Source organism: Bubalus kerabau, chromosome X, assembly GCF_029407905.1.
Source record: "Bubalus kerabau isolate K-KA32 ecotype Philippines breed swamp buffalo chromosome X, PCC_UOA_SB_1v2, whole genome shotgun sequence".
NCBI lineage: Eukaryota > Metazoa > Chordata > Mammalia > Artiodactyla > Bovidae > Bubalus > Bubalus kerabau.
In genome coordinates, this window is record NC_073647.1 from 78,033,388 (window position 1) to 78,050,560 (window position 17,173).

At 35.9% G+C, this 17,173-nt stretch overlaps 1 protein-coding gene across 6 annotated transcripts in view; it reads left to right on the forward strand.

Moving 5' to 3' along the window:
* PLS3 (plastin 3) overlaps positions 1–16,253 on the forward strand; it is a 97,595-nt gene extending 81,342 nt beyond the window's left edge. For all 6 annotated transcript variants that reach the window (XM_055562943.1, XM_055562941.1, XM_055562942.1 and 3 more), the window contains 8 exons: positions 5,347–5,442; positions 9,080–9,275; positions 10,819–10,897; positions 11,628–11,742; positions 11,923–12,056; positions 12,917–13,040; positions 13,263–13,387; positions 15,008–16,253. In XM_055562943.1, the coding sequence (XP_055418918.1) occupies positions 5,347–5,442; positions 9,080–9,275; positions 10,819–10,897; positions 11,628–11,742; positions 11,923–12,056; positions 12,917–13,040; positions 13,263–13,387; positions 15,008–15,140 (1,002 nt within the window). In that variant the 3' untranslated portion in view covers positions 15,141–16,253. The remainder of the gene's footprint in view (positions 1–5,346; positions 5,443–9,079; positions 9,276–10,818; positions 10,898–11,627; positions 11,743–11,922; positions 12,057–12,916; positions 13,041–13,262; positions 13,388–15,007) is intronic.
* Positions 16,254–17,173: the final 920 nt, after the last annotated feature.

Here is a 17,173-nt window from a genome sequence, read left to right on the forward strand (position 1 = left end):
TACATGGGTCTTTTTCAGTTATGATTTTCTCAGGGTATATGCCCAGTAGTGAAGTTGCTGGGTCATATGGTAGATTTATTCCTGGTTTTTTAAGCAGTCTCCATACAGTTCTCCATAATGGCTGTATCAGTTTACATTCCCACTAACAGTATAGGAGGGTTTGCTTTTCTCTACATCCTTTCCAGCATTTATTGTTTGTAGAATTTTTGATGATGGCTATTCTGAATGGCATGAGGTGATAGCTCATTGTAGTTTTGATTTGCATTTCTCTAAGGATTAATGATGTTGAGCATCTTTTCATGTATTTCTTGGCCATCTGTATGTCTTCTTTGGAGAAATGTCTGTTTAGGTCTTTTGCCCATTTTTTGATTGGGCTGTTTGTTTTCCTAATATTGAGCTATATGAGCTACTTATATATTCTGGAGATTAATCCTTTGTCAGTTGTTTCATTTGCAATTATTTTCTCCCTTTCTGAGGGTTATCTTTTAATCTTGTTTATTGTTTCCTTTGCTGTGCAAAAGCTTTTAAGTTTAATTAGGTCTCATTTGTTTATTTTTGTTTTTATTTCCATTACTCTAGGAGGTGGTTCACAGAGGATCTTGCTGTGATTTATGTCAAGGAGCATGCTACCTATATTTTCCTCTAAGCTTTACAGTTTCTGACCTGATATTTAAGTCTTTAATCCATTTTGAATTTATTTTTGTCTATGGTGTTAGGAAGTGTTCTAGTTTCATTCTTTTGTGGCTGTCCTGTTTTCCCAGCACCACCTATTGAAGAGGCTGTCTTTTCTCCATTGTATATTGTTGCCTCTTTTGTCAAAGATAAGGTGCTTGTAGGTGTGTATAAGTTTATCTCTGGACTTTCTGTCTTGTTTTATCAGTCTATATTTCTGTTTTTGTGCCAGTACCATACTGTCTTGATGAATGGAAATTTGTAGTATAGTCTGAAGTCAGGAATGTTGATTCCTTCAGCTCTGATTTTCTTTGTCAAGATTGCTTTGGCTTTTCAGAGTATTTTGTGTTTCCATAAAAGTTGTAACTTTTTTTGGTTCTATTTCTGTGAAAAATATCATTAGTAGTTTGATAGGGATTACATTGAATCTGTAGATTGCTTTGAGTAGTATAGTCATTTTCACAATATGTCTCCCAATCCAAGAACATGGTATATCTCTCCATCTGTTTGTGTCATCTTTGATTTGTTTCATCAGTGTCTTATAGTTTTCTGCATACGTGTCTTTTGTCCCTTTAGGTAAGTTTATTCCTAGGTATTTTATTCTTTTTGTTGCAATGGTGAATGGAATCGTTTCCTTAATGTCTCTTTCTGATTTTTCATTGCTAATGTATAGGAATGCAAGGGATTTCTGTGTATTAGTTTTATATCCTACAACTATACCATATTCATTGATTAATTCTAGTAATTTTCTGGTGGAATCTTTAGGGTTTTCTATATTATCATGTCATCTGCAAATAGAGTTTTACTTCTTCTTTTCAATCTGGATTCCTTTTTATTTGTTTTTCTTTCTTCTCTGATTGCCGTGACTAGGACTTCCAAATCTAGATTGAATAATAGTGGCAAGAGTGGGCACCCTTGTCTTGTTCCTAATCTTAGAAGAAATGCTTTTAGTTTTTCACTATTGAGAATAATGTTTGCTGTGGGTTTGTCATATATGGCCTTTATTATGTTGAGGTAGGTTCCTTCTGTGCCTACTTTTTGGAGCGTTTTTATCATGAATGGGTGTTGTATTTTGTCAAAAGCTTTCTCTGCATCTATTTATATGATTGTATGACTTTTATCTTTCAGTTTATTGATATGGTTAATCACATTGATTGATTTGCATATGTTGAAAAATCCTTGCATCCCTGGGATAAATCATACTTGTTTATGGTGTATGATCCTTTAATGTGTTGTTGGATTCTGTTTGCTAAAATTTTGTTGAGGATTTTTGCATCTATATTCATTGATGATATTAGCCTGTAATTTTCTTTTTTGGTGGTATCTTTGTTTGCTTTTGCTCTCAAGGTGATGGTGGCCATGTAGAATGAGTTTGGAAGTTCTCCTTCCTCTGAAATTTTCTGGAAGAGTTTGAGCATGATAGGTGTTAGCTCTTCTCTAAACTTTTGGTAGAATTCACCTGTGAAGCCATCTGGCCCTGGGCCTTTGTTTGCTAAAAGATTGTTAAATCACAGTTTCAATGTTGGTGTTTATGATTGGTCCATTTGTGATTTCTAATTCTTCCTGGTTCAGTTTTGGAAGGTTGTACTTTTCTAAGAACTTATCCATTTCTTCCAGGTTGTTCATTTTATTGGCATATGATTGCTCACAGTAGTCTTCTATGGTCCTTTGTATTTCTGTGTTCTGTAGTAACTTCTCCTTTTTTGTTTCTAAGTTTATTGATTTGAGTCTTCTCCCTTTTTTTCTTGATGAGTCTGGCTAGTGGGTTGTCAATTTTATCTTCTCAAAGAATCAGTTTTTAGTTTTATTGATCTTTGCTATTGTTTCCTTCATGTATTTTTCATTTATTTCTTTACTATTTCTGTCCTACTAACTTTGGGTTTTTTAATTTATTTTTTTTGTTGTTTTTTTTCTTCTTTTTCTATTTGCTTTAGGTGTAAAGTCTGGTCGTTTATGATGTTTTTCTCATTTCTTGAGGTAGGCTTGTATTGCTATAAACTTCCCTCTTTTGCTGTGTCCCATAGGTTTTGGGTTGTCATGTTTTCATTGTCATTTGTTAATTTCCTTTTTGATGCCTCAGTGACCTGTTGGTTATTTAGAAGCAGGTCATTTAGCCTCCATGTGTTTGTGTTTTTTAGTTTTTTTTCCCCCTGTAATTCATATCTAGTCTCATAGCATTGTAGTTCAGAAAAAATGCTTGATACAATTTCAATTTTCTTAAATTTCCTGATGATTGTGACTGAAGATGTGATCTATCCTGGAGAGTGTTCCGTGTGCACTTGAGAAAAAAGTGTATTCTGCTGTTTTAGAAAGGGAATCTTATTTTTAAATGAATATTTTAAAAATTATCCTTTGATATTTTTTAAAAAACATATTCTGCTTTTAATATTTTTAAAAAGCAGAGGATTGCTGGATAATGTGAAAAGGAACTTCTAATTTATGTTCGAGTTCAAATTTTCACCTAAAGCCTCTTTTCAGGGTAGTAAATTACAGACTCTTTGGGGTCTACTCTTTACCTGTCTTTCTCAAGTGCATAGGGAGAAGGCACATACAAATTCTTTCTGTACCTTTAGTAGGTAGTTGTAAGTGAAAGCACTTTCACAACTGTAATGCACTACTCTTTAAGAGATAACCCCTGTGCCACTAATGGTAAGATCTGGGTTTGCATTCCATGAATTGCTCTGCAGTGGCTTTCACTCTCACCCGATTCTCCCCATTCTTAGAATAATTTCTGGCAAATGTATCAAATGTATATAGTTGGCTCATTGAAGATACAGCTTTCTAGGCCTCTCCCAGAGATCTGTAGTTGGCAGGTCAGAGCTTACATCTGGCCATCTCCATATTAAGCAACTTCCCTGGGGGATTAGAATGCACACAATCCATAGGAGTTACCATGAGAAACATTCCTTTATAATCTCTTTGGACTGTCAAGGCCCAGTAATAGAAAACTTCCAAAGCTGGGAAGGTGATCTTCAGATGTAACATTGATCTCAGGTGGCCTTAGCCTATAGCAGCTTGAAGCAGGGATTCTGTTCCCAGCCAGAGATTGAGGTCGGGCTACAGCAGTGAGAGAACTGAATCCTAGCCAGTAGACCACCAGGGACCAGTGGGACCAAGGCCCTGGCCCATCAGCTGTGTAGAAATGAATTTCCACATAGAGATTGAGTAAAACAAGTGTTTATTAGCAGGGAAATGTATATGTGAATAGACTCATATGGGTTGGCTCAGAGATACAGTTGCACCCTCATGGTGGTTTATATCACTTTCATGGAGCATTTCTTCTGGGTTTCCTTTGGCCAGTCATCTTGCTTTGTCTGGTTCTGAGTCCATATTTGGTTTATCTCAGGATCCTCCCATGTGTGCATGTGTATCTCTTAGCCAAGATGGATTCTAGTGAAGAGGCCTATGGGTAGGTTGACATCACTTACTTTGAGCTTGAGACAGGAGATACATGGGTCCAGGCTGAAGATTTTCTCCCCTGTGGACAGAAATTCTATAATAGCAGAAACTCCATAAAAGCTGGATGATGGAGGAGGCTGGGCCTTGCCCAGATAAGAGATAAAAGACCATATATTCCTCATTCTTAAAGTCAAGGAGACCTTCCCAACTACACATGCACAGAAAGGCTCAATGGAGGTCAAAAGGGAGGGGGTATCACCTCAATTTCTGGCTGGAAACCAAAGCCCTGCTTCAAGGCACTGTGGACTGAGGCTACCCAAAATCACCGTGATGCTACCTCTTCCATCTCTTATCTGGGCAGGGCCCAGCCTGATCCATCATCCAGCTTTTATGGAGTTTCTGCTATTAATATTATGGAGTTTTCTGTCCAACTGTTCAGTATGGGGCCCCTGTATGTCCTGCCTCAACATGATAAAGGAACCACTCCAATTCCTGTCCTCTGGTATTCCAGAGAGGCAGAATTGTACTTGACATGTGTGTTGAAGACCCTCATTAAATGTTTACAGTAATACAGTGGTTTTCAGGTTTTGTTCTGTGTAGCATCCACACAGCCTGAATTCATCCAGCCCACATCCCATATGAGCAATGCCGTTTTTGTTTTAGGTATTGGGATTCCAAGTAAAAATGTTCAAGTGTTGAAAGGTCAAGGGCTTAAAGAGAAGCTCATTTGGTTAAATATATTCAGATGATTAAGGGTTTACTGTTATTTCACCACCTCAAGTAGAACTCATTTCAAATTTTTTGTCATTTCAATTTATATTTTAATGCATTGTTAACACAACTAATCTCTTCTCCATAGGTTATGGTATATACATATTATGCTTTGTCATGATATAACCTGTTTATTTTCTCTTTCCCTATGCTTCCTGGATTTCTGCTATCCTACTTGTTTCTCGTGCTTGTTTTATCTGTCAAGCTTATTGACTTCAGTAACTCAGTAAAGGTACAGAACTAGTTATATGTTTTCTAGCATTATTGTATTGATGATTTCAATAAACTGTAAAGTCATGACAAAATCCAGTTAATCCATATTCAAGGCAGACATAAGGCCAGATAGGTGGACTTTTCTGGGAAAAGGAACTATTAAATTAGAAGATAGAGATTTGTGTCACATTCTTACAAAATCCAATGCAAATATCCTTCCACACATGGCACAATAGGATACATTCATTCTTTGTAAACGTGTTCTCACTGATATTTGCAATTCATTTTTAGGATTCCAAAGCCTATTTTCATCTTCTCAATCAAATTGCACCAAAAGGACAAAAGGAAGGTGAACCACGGATAGATATTAACATGTCAGGTTTCAATGTAAGTATAGGTGTTCTTATGAATTCTACAAGCTTACAAAATTGTCAATTTCTTATAAATAACAAGAATGCTTATAATTGCATGTTATGATGTTGGCAGTTTTAAGTATTATCTTAAATTTTATTACTGTAGATATAATTTGTAGACAGAAAGACCAGCTTTGATTTATGTTAATAGTTTATTAGTGAGTTCTGTAGTTATGGTGGTGTTGGTTTTTATGGATGGCATAAAATATTCAGAGTAAATGTAGGGAAATAAGCACTAGAGGCTAACCTTTTCTGAGTTTTTGGATTATAATCATAATGATAGATTTAATGAAAACATATTCATATATGCATCTGTAATATTCTTATGTTGAGAGTAATGTGAATGTGTTTACAAACTCCTGATCCTTGAAATCCAATTTGGTGAATTACTGTCACGGACCATGTTCCCTTGTTACATCACTTATTTGCTCAATGACCTTGGACAAGTTCCTTTGTTCGTACATGAAGTAACAAGTTGGCCTAGACTATTGAGTCTCAACTTTCTAGGATCCTGTTGTTCTTTATATTCATTAGATATGGAATGGATTCTACTGATTTTTAAAAAATGCACATTTCTAGCATATTTCATATCCACTTCAGATTGAGTGGATTACACTTGCTAAACCTTTTATGCTGCCCTTACCAGAACTGAATTTGTCACTGACTTGTAGTACTTATATTTCTGTCTGTTTTTAAATGTGAAATTCTTCAGTTCAGGTCACTCTTGGCACAAATGAGGGGCCCTCCTGTGCGTGAAGGAAGCTCTCTGGGATGGCTAGTCAGGTGATCTTATGCCTAGGTAGATAACACCAGTGTACTGATTCTGATTACGATACACCTCTTCTCTAGGCACTTCTCCCTGGTTGATCTTAAAGCACTCCCTTCATTGTCTCTATCCTCCTCAGAATCCTTTAAGGATTCCCCATTGACTCAAGAATTTAGTCTGAAATGTTCTGCTGAGCATGTGAAGGCCTGCTACACCATCTTGCTCCATCTCTTCTAGCCAGGGCAATTTCCTACTGCTCTGTCCACACACTCATTTTACTGTTGAGTCTTTCATCATGCTTTTCCCTTATTTTTCAGTGTCCTTTATCTTTTGTCAGTCTTATACCTTCTTTAGGGATATATATCTCCATTATAACATCCAGTTTCCTCATGATCCTTTGTGATCCCTCTCTGTCCCATACTCCTCCATCCTAGGCAACCACTGATTTGCTTTCTTTCAATATAGTTTGAATTTTTGATAATTTTATGGAATCATATAACAGGTGCTTTTTTTTTTAATCAAGCTTCTTTCAGCATTATTATTTTGAGATTCATCTGTGTTGTTACATAAATCAGAAATTCATTCCTTTTTATTGCTGAATAATAGTCCAGTGGATAGATATGCTATAATTTGTTACCCATTCACCATGATGAACATTTCGATTGTTTCCCGTTTGGGGCTATTACAAATACAGCAGCTCTGAACATTCATATACAAGTCTTTGTGTGAGTTTAGGCATTCATTTATCTTTGGTAAATACCTAGGAGTGGAATGGCTGGGTAATGGTATATGTGCATTTAACTTTTCTAAGCAGCTGCAAAGTTGTTTTTCAAAATGGTTGTACCTTGCACATTGCTACCAGTAGTACATGAAGGTTCCAGTTCATCCACATGCTCACTGACACTTTAATGTGGTTAGTTTAAACATTAAGAATTTTAACACTGGTAGAGGTGTCTCATTGTGATTTTAATTTGCATTTCCTTAATGACAAATGATGTTGAATATCTTTTCATGTAGTTATTTGTTGTCTATACATTTTTGTTTAAACACTTTACCCATTTTAATTGCATTGTTTGCTTTCTTATCAAGTTTTGAGTGTTTTATATATTTTGGATATAAGTCCTTGATTGGATATATGATTTTCAGATACTTAGTCCCAGTGTTTTTCCAAGAACAGACATTGTTTAATTTGGACAAAGTCAGATTTAGTCATTTTTTTTTTCTTTGACAAATCATGCTTTTGATGTTGTATCTAAGAAATTTTGGCCTAACACAAGGTCACAAACATTTCTTCTTATGTCTTCTCTTAGAGGTTTTATAGTTGGGGTTTTATATTTAGTTTTATATTGATAGTTTTGAGTTCATACATTTACATGTGCGTGTGTATTGAAGGTTAATTTTGAATATGATGTGAGGTATGGGCTGAAGTTGTTTTGGGCATATATATATTTTCATTTGATTATTTTTTGTTTCATTATTCTGTATCTTAATTTTTAAAAATTGTTGCTATTTCAACGTTTCCTTCTACTCCAATATTATCAATGCTTTTTGTTTAAGAATGCCAAGATGATTTAAAAAAATACGGGATTTAAAAATAGATAGTAAAAAGCATGAACCAGAAGCATTAAAGTAACAAGTGACAGATTAAAAGAAATAGAATAGGCTCTATGAGATGAACTCACTAGGCTCATGGAGAATCCCAAAGGCTGAATCCCAGTCAATTGCCCATCTGCTGGTGGTTACTGATTGCTCTGCATTGGTAACAGTGAAGGGTAACACAGTAAATACCCATTCTTCTGGAGACCTAGATGATCGAGGCACCTCCCTGGAGATGAAAAAAGTAAAGATAGCATCACCCATTAAAGATAGAGTTAAGACTCAAATTATAGAATCCGAACTATGTTGGTTTATAAGTAACATTTCTCAAATTTCCTTTATCTCTTATTTCCCCCTTATTATAAAAATCCCTTCTTACCTGAAACTGTTTTCCAGAAGAGCTACATTTACCCTGGGGCATACTGGGGTGGCCTGTCTATAGTAGCTGCCAAGAGAAGTCTGGAGGGGGCAGGTCACTAGAAACGAATAATCCAAAAGCAATTGTTCCTCCTGCAGCTTCAGGTTTTTGACTTTTATTGTTGGGAGGTGGGAATGGTGAGCACTGGGGAAACTATTTTTAATTTGGTCTCAAGTTATCAGATCTATAATTTATAATCCTCACCAAACTGTATGTTAGTCAAGAAATCAGCATGCATCTTTCCAAAAGGAAAGAAGTTGGGGTGGGGGAGAAGACAAAACGAAGTTAGGAGTCCTAGGAATTAGTTAAAAGTAAGTATTTTACACAGAAATAGACAACTTTGCTTCCTGGATGGAAAAGTAAAAACAAAAAATAGTTTAAGAGAAAGATGATAATTTGAAACATGCAATTTAAACCTCAAAATTATTGGAGCCTGGTATCCTTGATTATTATTTAAAAAAAATTTCTTCATAATTCCTTCATCTTTTTCAGCCTTACACCCTCTTTAGGGTTTAAATTTAAAATCTGAACAGGTTTCACTTTTTTCTTAATGAATTTTGGCATGAGAGAAGTAATCTCAATTGAGTTAAATCTATTGTGTCCTTAGATACATGATCTGGTGCCATCTAGGGTATTCTCAAGGTACTGCATATCCAGCACAGCCAACTTTTGTTTTGTTTTGTTTTGTTTTGCATTCAAAACAGTAATATAAGTACCATGTGTTGGCTAAGAGAAAATAGAATTGTGTATCCAGCCTATCATTGTAGGGCAAAGTTTCTATATTTTTAGTATGGCCTTTTTTTTAAAAAAAGTCTTATTTTACTTCAATAGGAAACAGATGATTTGAAGAGAGCTGAGAGTATGCTTCAGCAAGCAGACAAATTAGGTTGCAGACAGTTTGTTACCCCAGCTGATGTCGTCAGTGGGAACCCTAAACTGAACTTAGCCTTTGTGGCTAACCTGTTTAATAAATACCCAGCACTCACTAAGCCAGAGAACCAAGATATTGATTGGACTCTATTAGAAGGTAACTAAAGGTTTCTTAAATTATGTTTGGGGCTACACAGTGGAAATACATAGGCCACGATGATTTCATAATCTTGATTTAATAAGTTTCCTTATCCATTTAGCAACTGTCTACTAGAAGTAGTCCCAAGGGCTGAGTAATAAGTGACACCTGATAGAAAGGGATGATAACAAGGGAACTTTTATTTTAATTTACTTATTTTTGGCTGCTCTGGGTCTTTGTTGATGCATGCCAGCTTTCTCTAGTTGCTGCACCCAAGGGCTACTCTTTGTTGTGGTGCTCAGCTTTCTCATTGGGGTGGCTTCTCTTGTTGAGGAGTGTAGGTTCAGTAGTTGGGCTTCATTGCCCCACGGCATATGGGATCTTCCCAGACCAGGGATCGAACCTGTGTCCCTTGCTTTGGCAGGAGGAGTTTTATCCACTGTACCACCAAGGAAGTCTGGGAACTTTTAAAGTAAGCTAGCCTAGGATCACTTAGTATAAGGCCACTTAGTAAACCAATGTTTTATTTTAATATTTTATATTTAGGTCACTTATTTTTAAACCTCCCTCCAAAAAAATGCCCATGTGCATAAAATTTGACCTATATAAATCTGCAGTATTTGTTTCATTCTTCCATAGTCAGACTAACTGAAACTGCTCTCAGTTCCTTTCACCTTTAACCTACTCAAAAAATAATAATAATGCATGTAAATATTCATTTAATTTGGGAAAGGCAGAGTATACATTTGCCAGATTATATATGCATGAAGTATAGTACTTAAAAATTAACAAATTTAATTAGTAGCTCATTGCATATCCACTAGCATTATTATGAAATCAGATGGTAAAGAATCTGCCTGCAGTTCAGGAGACCTGGGTTCGATCCCTGGGTTGGGAAGATCCCCTGGAGAAGGGAATGGCTACCCACTCCAGTATTCTTGCCTGAGAAATCCATGGACAGAGGAGTCTGGCAGGCTACAGTCCATGGGGTGGCAAAGAGCAGGACACAACTTAGCAACTAATACTTTGAACTCTCAGTTAGCAGCTCATTGCATATATACTAGGATTACTATAAAATCTTTAAATTTTATGCTTTTGAAGTTTCAAATAATTTGTTGCTCTAATATAGACATGTAAAAAAGTACATATATGTGACTTAGTATTTTTAAATGGGTAGAGAGAAGATGTAAGTTAATGTGAGTATAGAGGTTTGTATGACCATGGCAAATTTTTCTAATAAAAACTAAACTGATAATACCAGTTACTTTAGAAGTATGGGGATTTGGGGAGATACTGGAGAAGGAGGAGATGGAGAAGAGATTATAAAAAGTTCATATACCTCTTAGCTGATTATAATACGGTTATATTTTTACTTTTAAAATAAAGTCATCCAATTTAAAGAATAAGAGAGAATGTATTCAGAGAGACTGCTTGGAGATTCATATTTGAGAAAACCTCTAGATCTGAAAAAAAAATAAACTAATCTAATTGTGGGTTGATGTTATATGCACAAATGTAAGGTGTTTCATGATTTTATAAACACTGTGAATATTTTTAATAGGAGAAACTCGTGAAGAAAGAACCTTCCGTAACTGGATGAACTCTCTTGGTGTTAATCCCCATGTAAACCATCTCTATGCGTAAGCCTTCCAATGCTATTGTAAAGTTTTGAACATCATGAATGGATGCTGCATAAATAATTATAGCTCTAAACCTTTTCTAAATGTTAGTTTGTAGTCATTACTTTATTGAAAAATGTGATGACTTCCATTATCATTTCCCAAATACACAAAAGCCCAGATTATTTCTTTACATGGTCATTAAGTGAAAGAATGTATAAGTATCTTTCTAACACCCTAGGGAACAGAGACTTTATATTTTGAAACGGAGACCAGAGAGTACATTAAGTAGATCATCCATGATGCCTTGAGGTCTTTGTGCTCACTGTTCTCTCAGCCTGAAATGTTCTTTTCCACATCAAATACCTTATTCCCTTGCTATATTCAAGCCGCTGATTCAGATTCTAACCGCCGCCACCTACCACTCCCTAACTCCTAACCTTGTTCTTTTTGTTTTTCATAGCAATTAAATACATTCCCCTAACCCATTTATCCATATACTTGTTTATTCTCTTTCTTTCTCTGACTCTAAAGGGCTGGGATTTTTCTCCTATGAGCCCAGCTTCTAGAACAGTTCTTTGCAAACAGTAAACTCTCAATAACTACTTTTAAGTGAATTGGATGGTGTTAGCTCTATTTTTAGCACAGATTAATAAAATGCATGAGTCTTTTGACAGTGTAGTGTCCTTGTTTTTAAGGAAACAGGCCCTGCTCTCTGAAATCACTGATCAAACTCTCTTTAAATCATCAGTGACCTGCAAGATGCCCTGGTAATTTTACAGCTATATGAACGAATTAAAGTTCCTGTTGACTGGAGTAAGGTGAATAAACCTCCATACCCGAAACTTGGAGCCAACATGAAAAAGGTAGCTAATTAAGTTGCTGCACATATTTGTTACAGACTGTTTTTGTTTTCATTTTGTGTTTGGGAAACTCTTTGACTCTGAGCTTCTTGAGGACAGAAACTATGTCTTACTTTGTGCACACCTGCATATACAGATTAAACAAGTGAAAATCTTTAAACATTTTCTTTTGTTTGTTTGCAGCTAGAAAACTGCAACTATGCTGTTGAATTAGGGAAGCATCCTGCCAAATTCTCTCTGGTTGGCATTGGAGGACAAGACCTGAATGATGGAAATCAAACCCTGACTTTAGCTTTAGTCTGGCAGCTGATGAGAAGGTATGGTACACAATTTTAACTGCTTAAGCTTCACTATCATACACGTCTGTGATCTAGTCTTTACTATTTCTAAGGAAACGTATCAATGACTACCTTTGAAATTTTTGTGTTTAGACTATGAAGTGAGCTTAAGTAATGAATATATGTGGGATGGTCAATGGGAAATGCCTTCTTGAAAGTGAGGCAGCAGAACTGTGAATATTTCCCTTTTTTCATAATATGCCTGACACAGACTTAGTGTTTGTGACAGATTTAGTGTTCATGAATAAAAGCAGCAAAAATTATGAACATGTATACATTTGAGAAAGAAGATCTCTTAACTGTAATGCTAAAAAGCAATTCATTATAACTGGGTACCAGCCAAAGCACTGCTTACTTTAAGTTGTTACCATTGGTTGGCCTAGTACAAAGTGAGCCTGCAGTAGACTGGTGGACTTACTCATTAGAGCACTGAAAATCGTCCCGCCACCAATGCAAAAAGAAGCTCAACGGCAAGCCACTACTACTTGAAATTTTTTTTCATATAGTGTGAATGTCTTCTCATGAAATCTTTTCTTTAATCTCTCAAACCTAAGGAAAAGAAATGAAAGAGAGCATCTTTCTAATATTTGTATTTTTTCTAATAAACTAGAACAGAAACTGTTCTGTTTTTTTTAATTAATTTTTATTGGTATGTAGTTGCTTTCCAATGTTGTGTTAGTTTCTGCAATACAACAAAGTGAATCAGCTATATGTTTAAATATATCCCGTCTTTTTCAGATTTCCTTCCGATTTAGATCACCACAGAGCATTGAGTAGAGTTCCCTATGCTATACAGTAGCTTCTCATTAGTTACCTGTTTCTTCTGCTGCTTCATTTAGATATACCCTCAATGTCCTGGAAGATCTTGGTGATGGTCAGAAAGCTAATGATGACATCATTGTAAGCTGGGTGAACAGAACATTGAATGAAGCTGGAAAATCAACCTCCATTCAGAGTTTTAAGGTAAGAATTCCATTTTTGACTATTAAACGTTATGTTTGCTATAGAAAGTATCTATAGTTTGGAAGGCTAGACTTTGGTTTTTTTGTGAGTGAGATTGTTGTGGGGGTAATGACATGATTCTTTTTTAATTCACTAGACTTTGTTTTTGACAACTTTATATAAGTGATCATGCATTAATTTTTACACATGGAAATTCTTAAATGTATTGTCCTTTTACTCAAGGATAAGACAATCAGCTCCAGTTTGGCAGTTGTGGATTTGATTGACGCCATCCAGCCAGGCTGCATAAACTACGACCTTGTTAAGAGTGGCACTCTGACAGAAGATGACAAGCACAATAATGCCAAGTAAGGGATGCTGCCTAATATCCTGATAAGGGCATAGGCATTGTAGGCAGGCAGATCTGCATTATCATTCAGGTTCTGCCACTTAAGAATGGTGTCAGCTGGGGGAAACGCCTTCTAGCCTCAGATTCCTCATCCATAAAATGGGAGCAATAATACTTACCTTGGAGATTTTGAAATGAGTAAAATACGTAAGAGCCTACCATTGTTGCACCTGACCTAGTAGGTAGGTGCTAAGTCAGCCATTGGTTTGTAGGTTATAGAAATAATGTATGTGTTAAAGCAACTTAGCTGCAAACTTAAAGCAAGGGAAAAATGGGCAAAGGATAAGCATGCCTTTGATAGGGTTTTCTTTGTCACACTCTTTTTATTTTATTTTATTTTATTTTTATTTTTTTAGACAAATTTGATGATTCAGTATATCTTTATTTTTAAATGGAAATTTCAATTTGATTTTTTAAATGACTTATGATAAGCTTTCTAATTACAGAGATTAAAATTTTAACCATTGAGTTTGTTAAATTCTTTTGAATGAATGTAAAACTTACTGTGCATAGCCCACCTTACAACATATGTTGAGTTTATTATCTTGGTCCCTTCAGTGGGCAGGATGCTAAACCCTCAGCTGAAACCGTGCCTTGAAAGTTTCCTGCATTTTGACAATATTGAGAAGGTCTTTTCCACCTGCCTCTTCCCTTCTTCTCCAAAGACCTAGACTGTGATCTGGTTTCATGGGCAACTCATGAAAGCTTTCCTAGTATACACTGAAAATCAGCTCCCAACAAGGCTTCACAATATAGCTAAGAAGAATTACTGCAAAACTTCATTTTGGCATCACATACTGTGTCAAATCATTTCTTCCCTCCTTGAAAAAAATATTTGCAGCATAATATGATAAAGATTTATAGAGAACTCTTTAAACTTCTTTTTCCAGAAACTTGATCATATTTAAAGATTTCTGTTACAGAACACCTAGAAATGCCTTGTATATTAATTGAGGGGTGCTCCTGAAAATTTCCTCAGCTGGACATGTCAGTTCTTAACTCCTTTCCTTTCTCTACCCTTTTCATTCCTTGCTTCAGCCACTCTGGCATGTACCATATAGACTCTGTCTCTTCCCTTGAATATTTGGAAGTATTCACTGCATCTGTGAAATTGTATTTTGCATATGGCACAGTTTTCCACTGTGTCTCTAAGATCTCGTGATAGCCAATGTTATCTTATTACATGCTCAATGAGAATATCAACATCTGAGTATATATACATATTTTCAACATCTGGGTATATATATATATATATATATATACACACACACACACACACACATATTCTGGAAAAATGTTTTTTCATATCAGTTCTCCTAAATTGTTCTCATTTTACATTGTAGAAAAGGAGTGAATAAATATTATCAGCCCCAAATAGTAGAGCTTAAAAATCTGGTATCACTTATGAGTGACCTCACAAAAGAGAAAACAATGAAAAATGAAGTCATTCTGATTTGAACTCTTGCTGTAGAAGTTTTGTATCCCAGACAATTGAGTATATGAGAGGAAATAGATGCCTTATGTTGTGCCCTTGACTAACCGGAATTGAACCTCAATTTTTGTTTCCTCCAAAAAATAGGTACGCAGTGTCGATGGCTAGAAGAATTGGAGCCAGGGTGTACGCTCTACCAGAAGACCTTGTGGAAGTAAAGCCCAAGATGGTCATGACTGTGTTTGCATGCTTGATGGGCAGGGGTATGAAGAGAGTGTAAAATAACCAATTTGAATAAAAAACAACCTTGCTCCCAGGTGCATGCTTAGCAGTACAGCAATTTCTGGCTGAAGTGCTCATGGCTTAAGAAACTTTTGGTTATTGAAAGGACTAGTTTTAACAAGACTAAGCTCATCATGGGAGCCCTCAGGTGAAAGAGTTTTAGTAACAACAACTCCTCTTTCCCATAGTCAAGGTGGATTTGTCAGGCCCACCTGAAATGTGCCCATAGTCAAATCATTTACTCGCTCCTCCTAGATCGCTGCCCTTGGCGTTTCCCATTGCTGTACGTATTTCTATGTATCTGTTTTTCTCTTAGAATGTCCACCTCTTGGGACTTGCTTAGATGACTGAATATGAATATTATTGGTATTAGACAATAATTTGCTTTCCATCCAGTATGCTAGTTCTTATTCAAGAACTGTGGTCAGAGGGTATTTGTATATGAGTATCCTTTGCTTGTCTTTCTAGTACTGAAAATTGACAGAAGTAACTGGCTGTGCAGAATGTAATAGAAGCTTTTCATATTCTTTTATTCTTAAAATCAGTATCTTTTTACAGTATTCTTTCTACATGATCCTTTTTTGTACATTTAAGAATATTTTGATTACATTAAATAAGACTGCTGATTTTGCTACTTTTTTTAAGGGGTCTTCAAGTAAGTAAAAAACATACATTATAGGTATAGGGAAATGTACCTTGAATTTCTATCTTCTCTCCCACACTAAAGCTGTAAACACTTGACATATTTTGTCCTGAAACACTTGGTTCAATATATACTTCTTTGTTTTAAAACATGTACCATCAAACTCTCTCTTTAGATTTTAAATGCTGTTGAATATGACACTTTTGAGGAGAGAGTGGGCTCAGAATTTAGGAAGAATATGATAGGCCAAGTATGCTAAGTGTATATTAAATTTTCTAATTTTACACCTAAGATAAGGAGATGTGATCACTAAAAAATAAACATGTATGTAGGACTTAATGTATTCTAATGTACTCTTGCTTTGTCAAGCTGTTTGCTATAGTTTTTAAGATCATAATGTTACTCTAACTCTGAAAAGTGATGTACTCTGATAGCAATGTATTAGTTCAAATAAAGGCATTTACATAATTAGTCTCTTCACGCCTCTGTCCCTTCGTAGTATGCCTATAATGTTTGCCAGGTTTTTTTCTCCGATATTCTAACTCATTTTCTGGTGTATTTTATAAAATGATGTTTGTTAAATTTATGCTTTTGGAGCTGAATTACACGGATGGACAGAATGAGGTAAGATGGTTTTCTCCAACTTACTAAAATTTCCTTATCCAGTTTCTCCCTTTTTCTTTCTTTTCCATGTTACTCAATCTTTTCAGTGTTCAGTAATGACATGATATGTGTTTGCATGCGTGCTAAGTCACCTCAGTCTAGTCCGACTCTTTGCGACCCTACAGACTGTAGCCTGCCAGGATTCTCTGACCACGGGATTCTCCAGGCAAGAATACTGGAGTGGGTTGTCATTCCCTTCTCCACAGGATCTTTCCAACAGAGGGATAGAACCTGCATCTCCTGCAACTCCTGCATTGCAGGTAATTCTTTACTGCTGAGCCACCAAGGAAGCCTGTTCTATGATATACAGGTCAAAACAATGGGGATCCAAACAACCAGGGTGGTTTGTGACAGGTTTTCTTAGCCTCATCACTACTGACATTTTGGGCTGGATAATTCTTTGTTGGAGGTGGGAGGGAGCTGTCCTGTACATTATTGCAGGGCATTTAGCTGTGTCCCTGGCCTCTATCCACTAGATTTCAGTAGCATACCCCCAGTGTGTAGACCAAATATGTCTTCAGAACTAGCCAAATGTTCCAAGGTGGGGGAAAAATCATCTCTAGTTGACAAACTGTTGTTTATGGTACCATTTTAACGTTTGTGTGAATGAGTAATATGAAATGCAGTCCTTTAAGGAACTACATGGTGATAACTATAAAATATTTTTTATTTATAGCCTAAGAATAAGAAAGACCTTTATTAATATGATATGAACCCCAGAGACA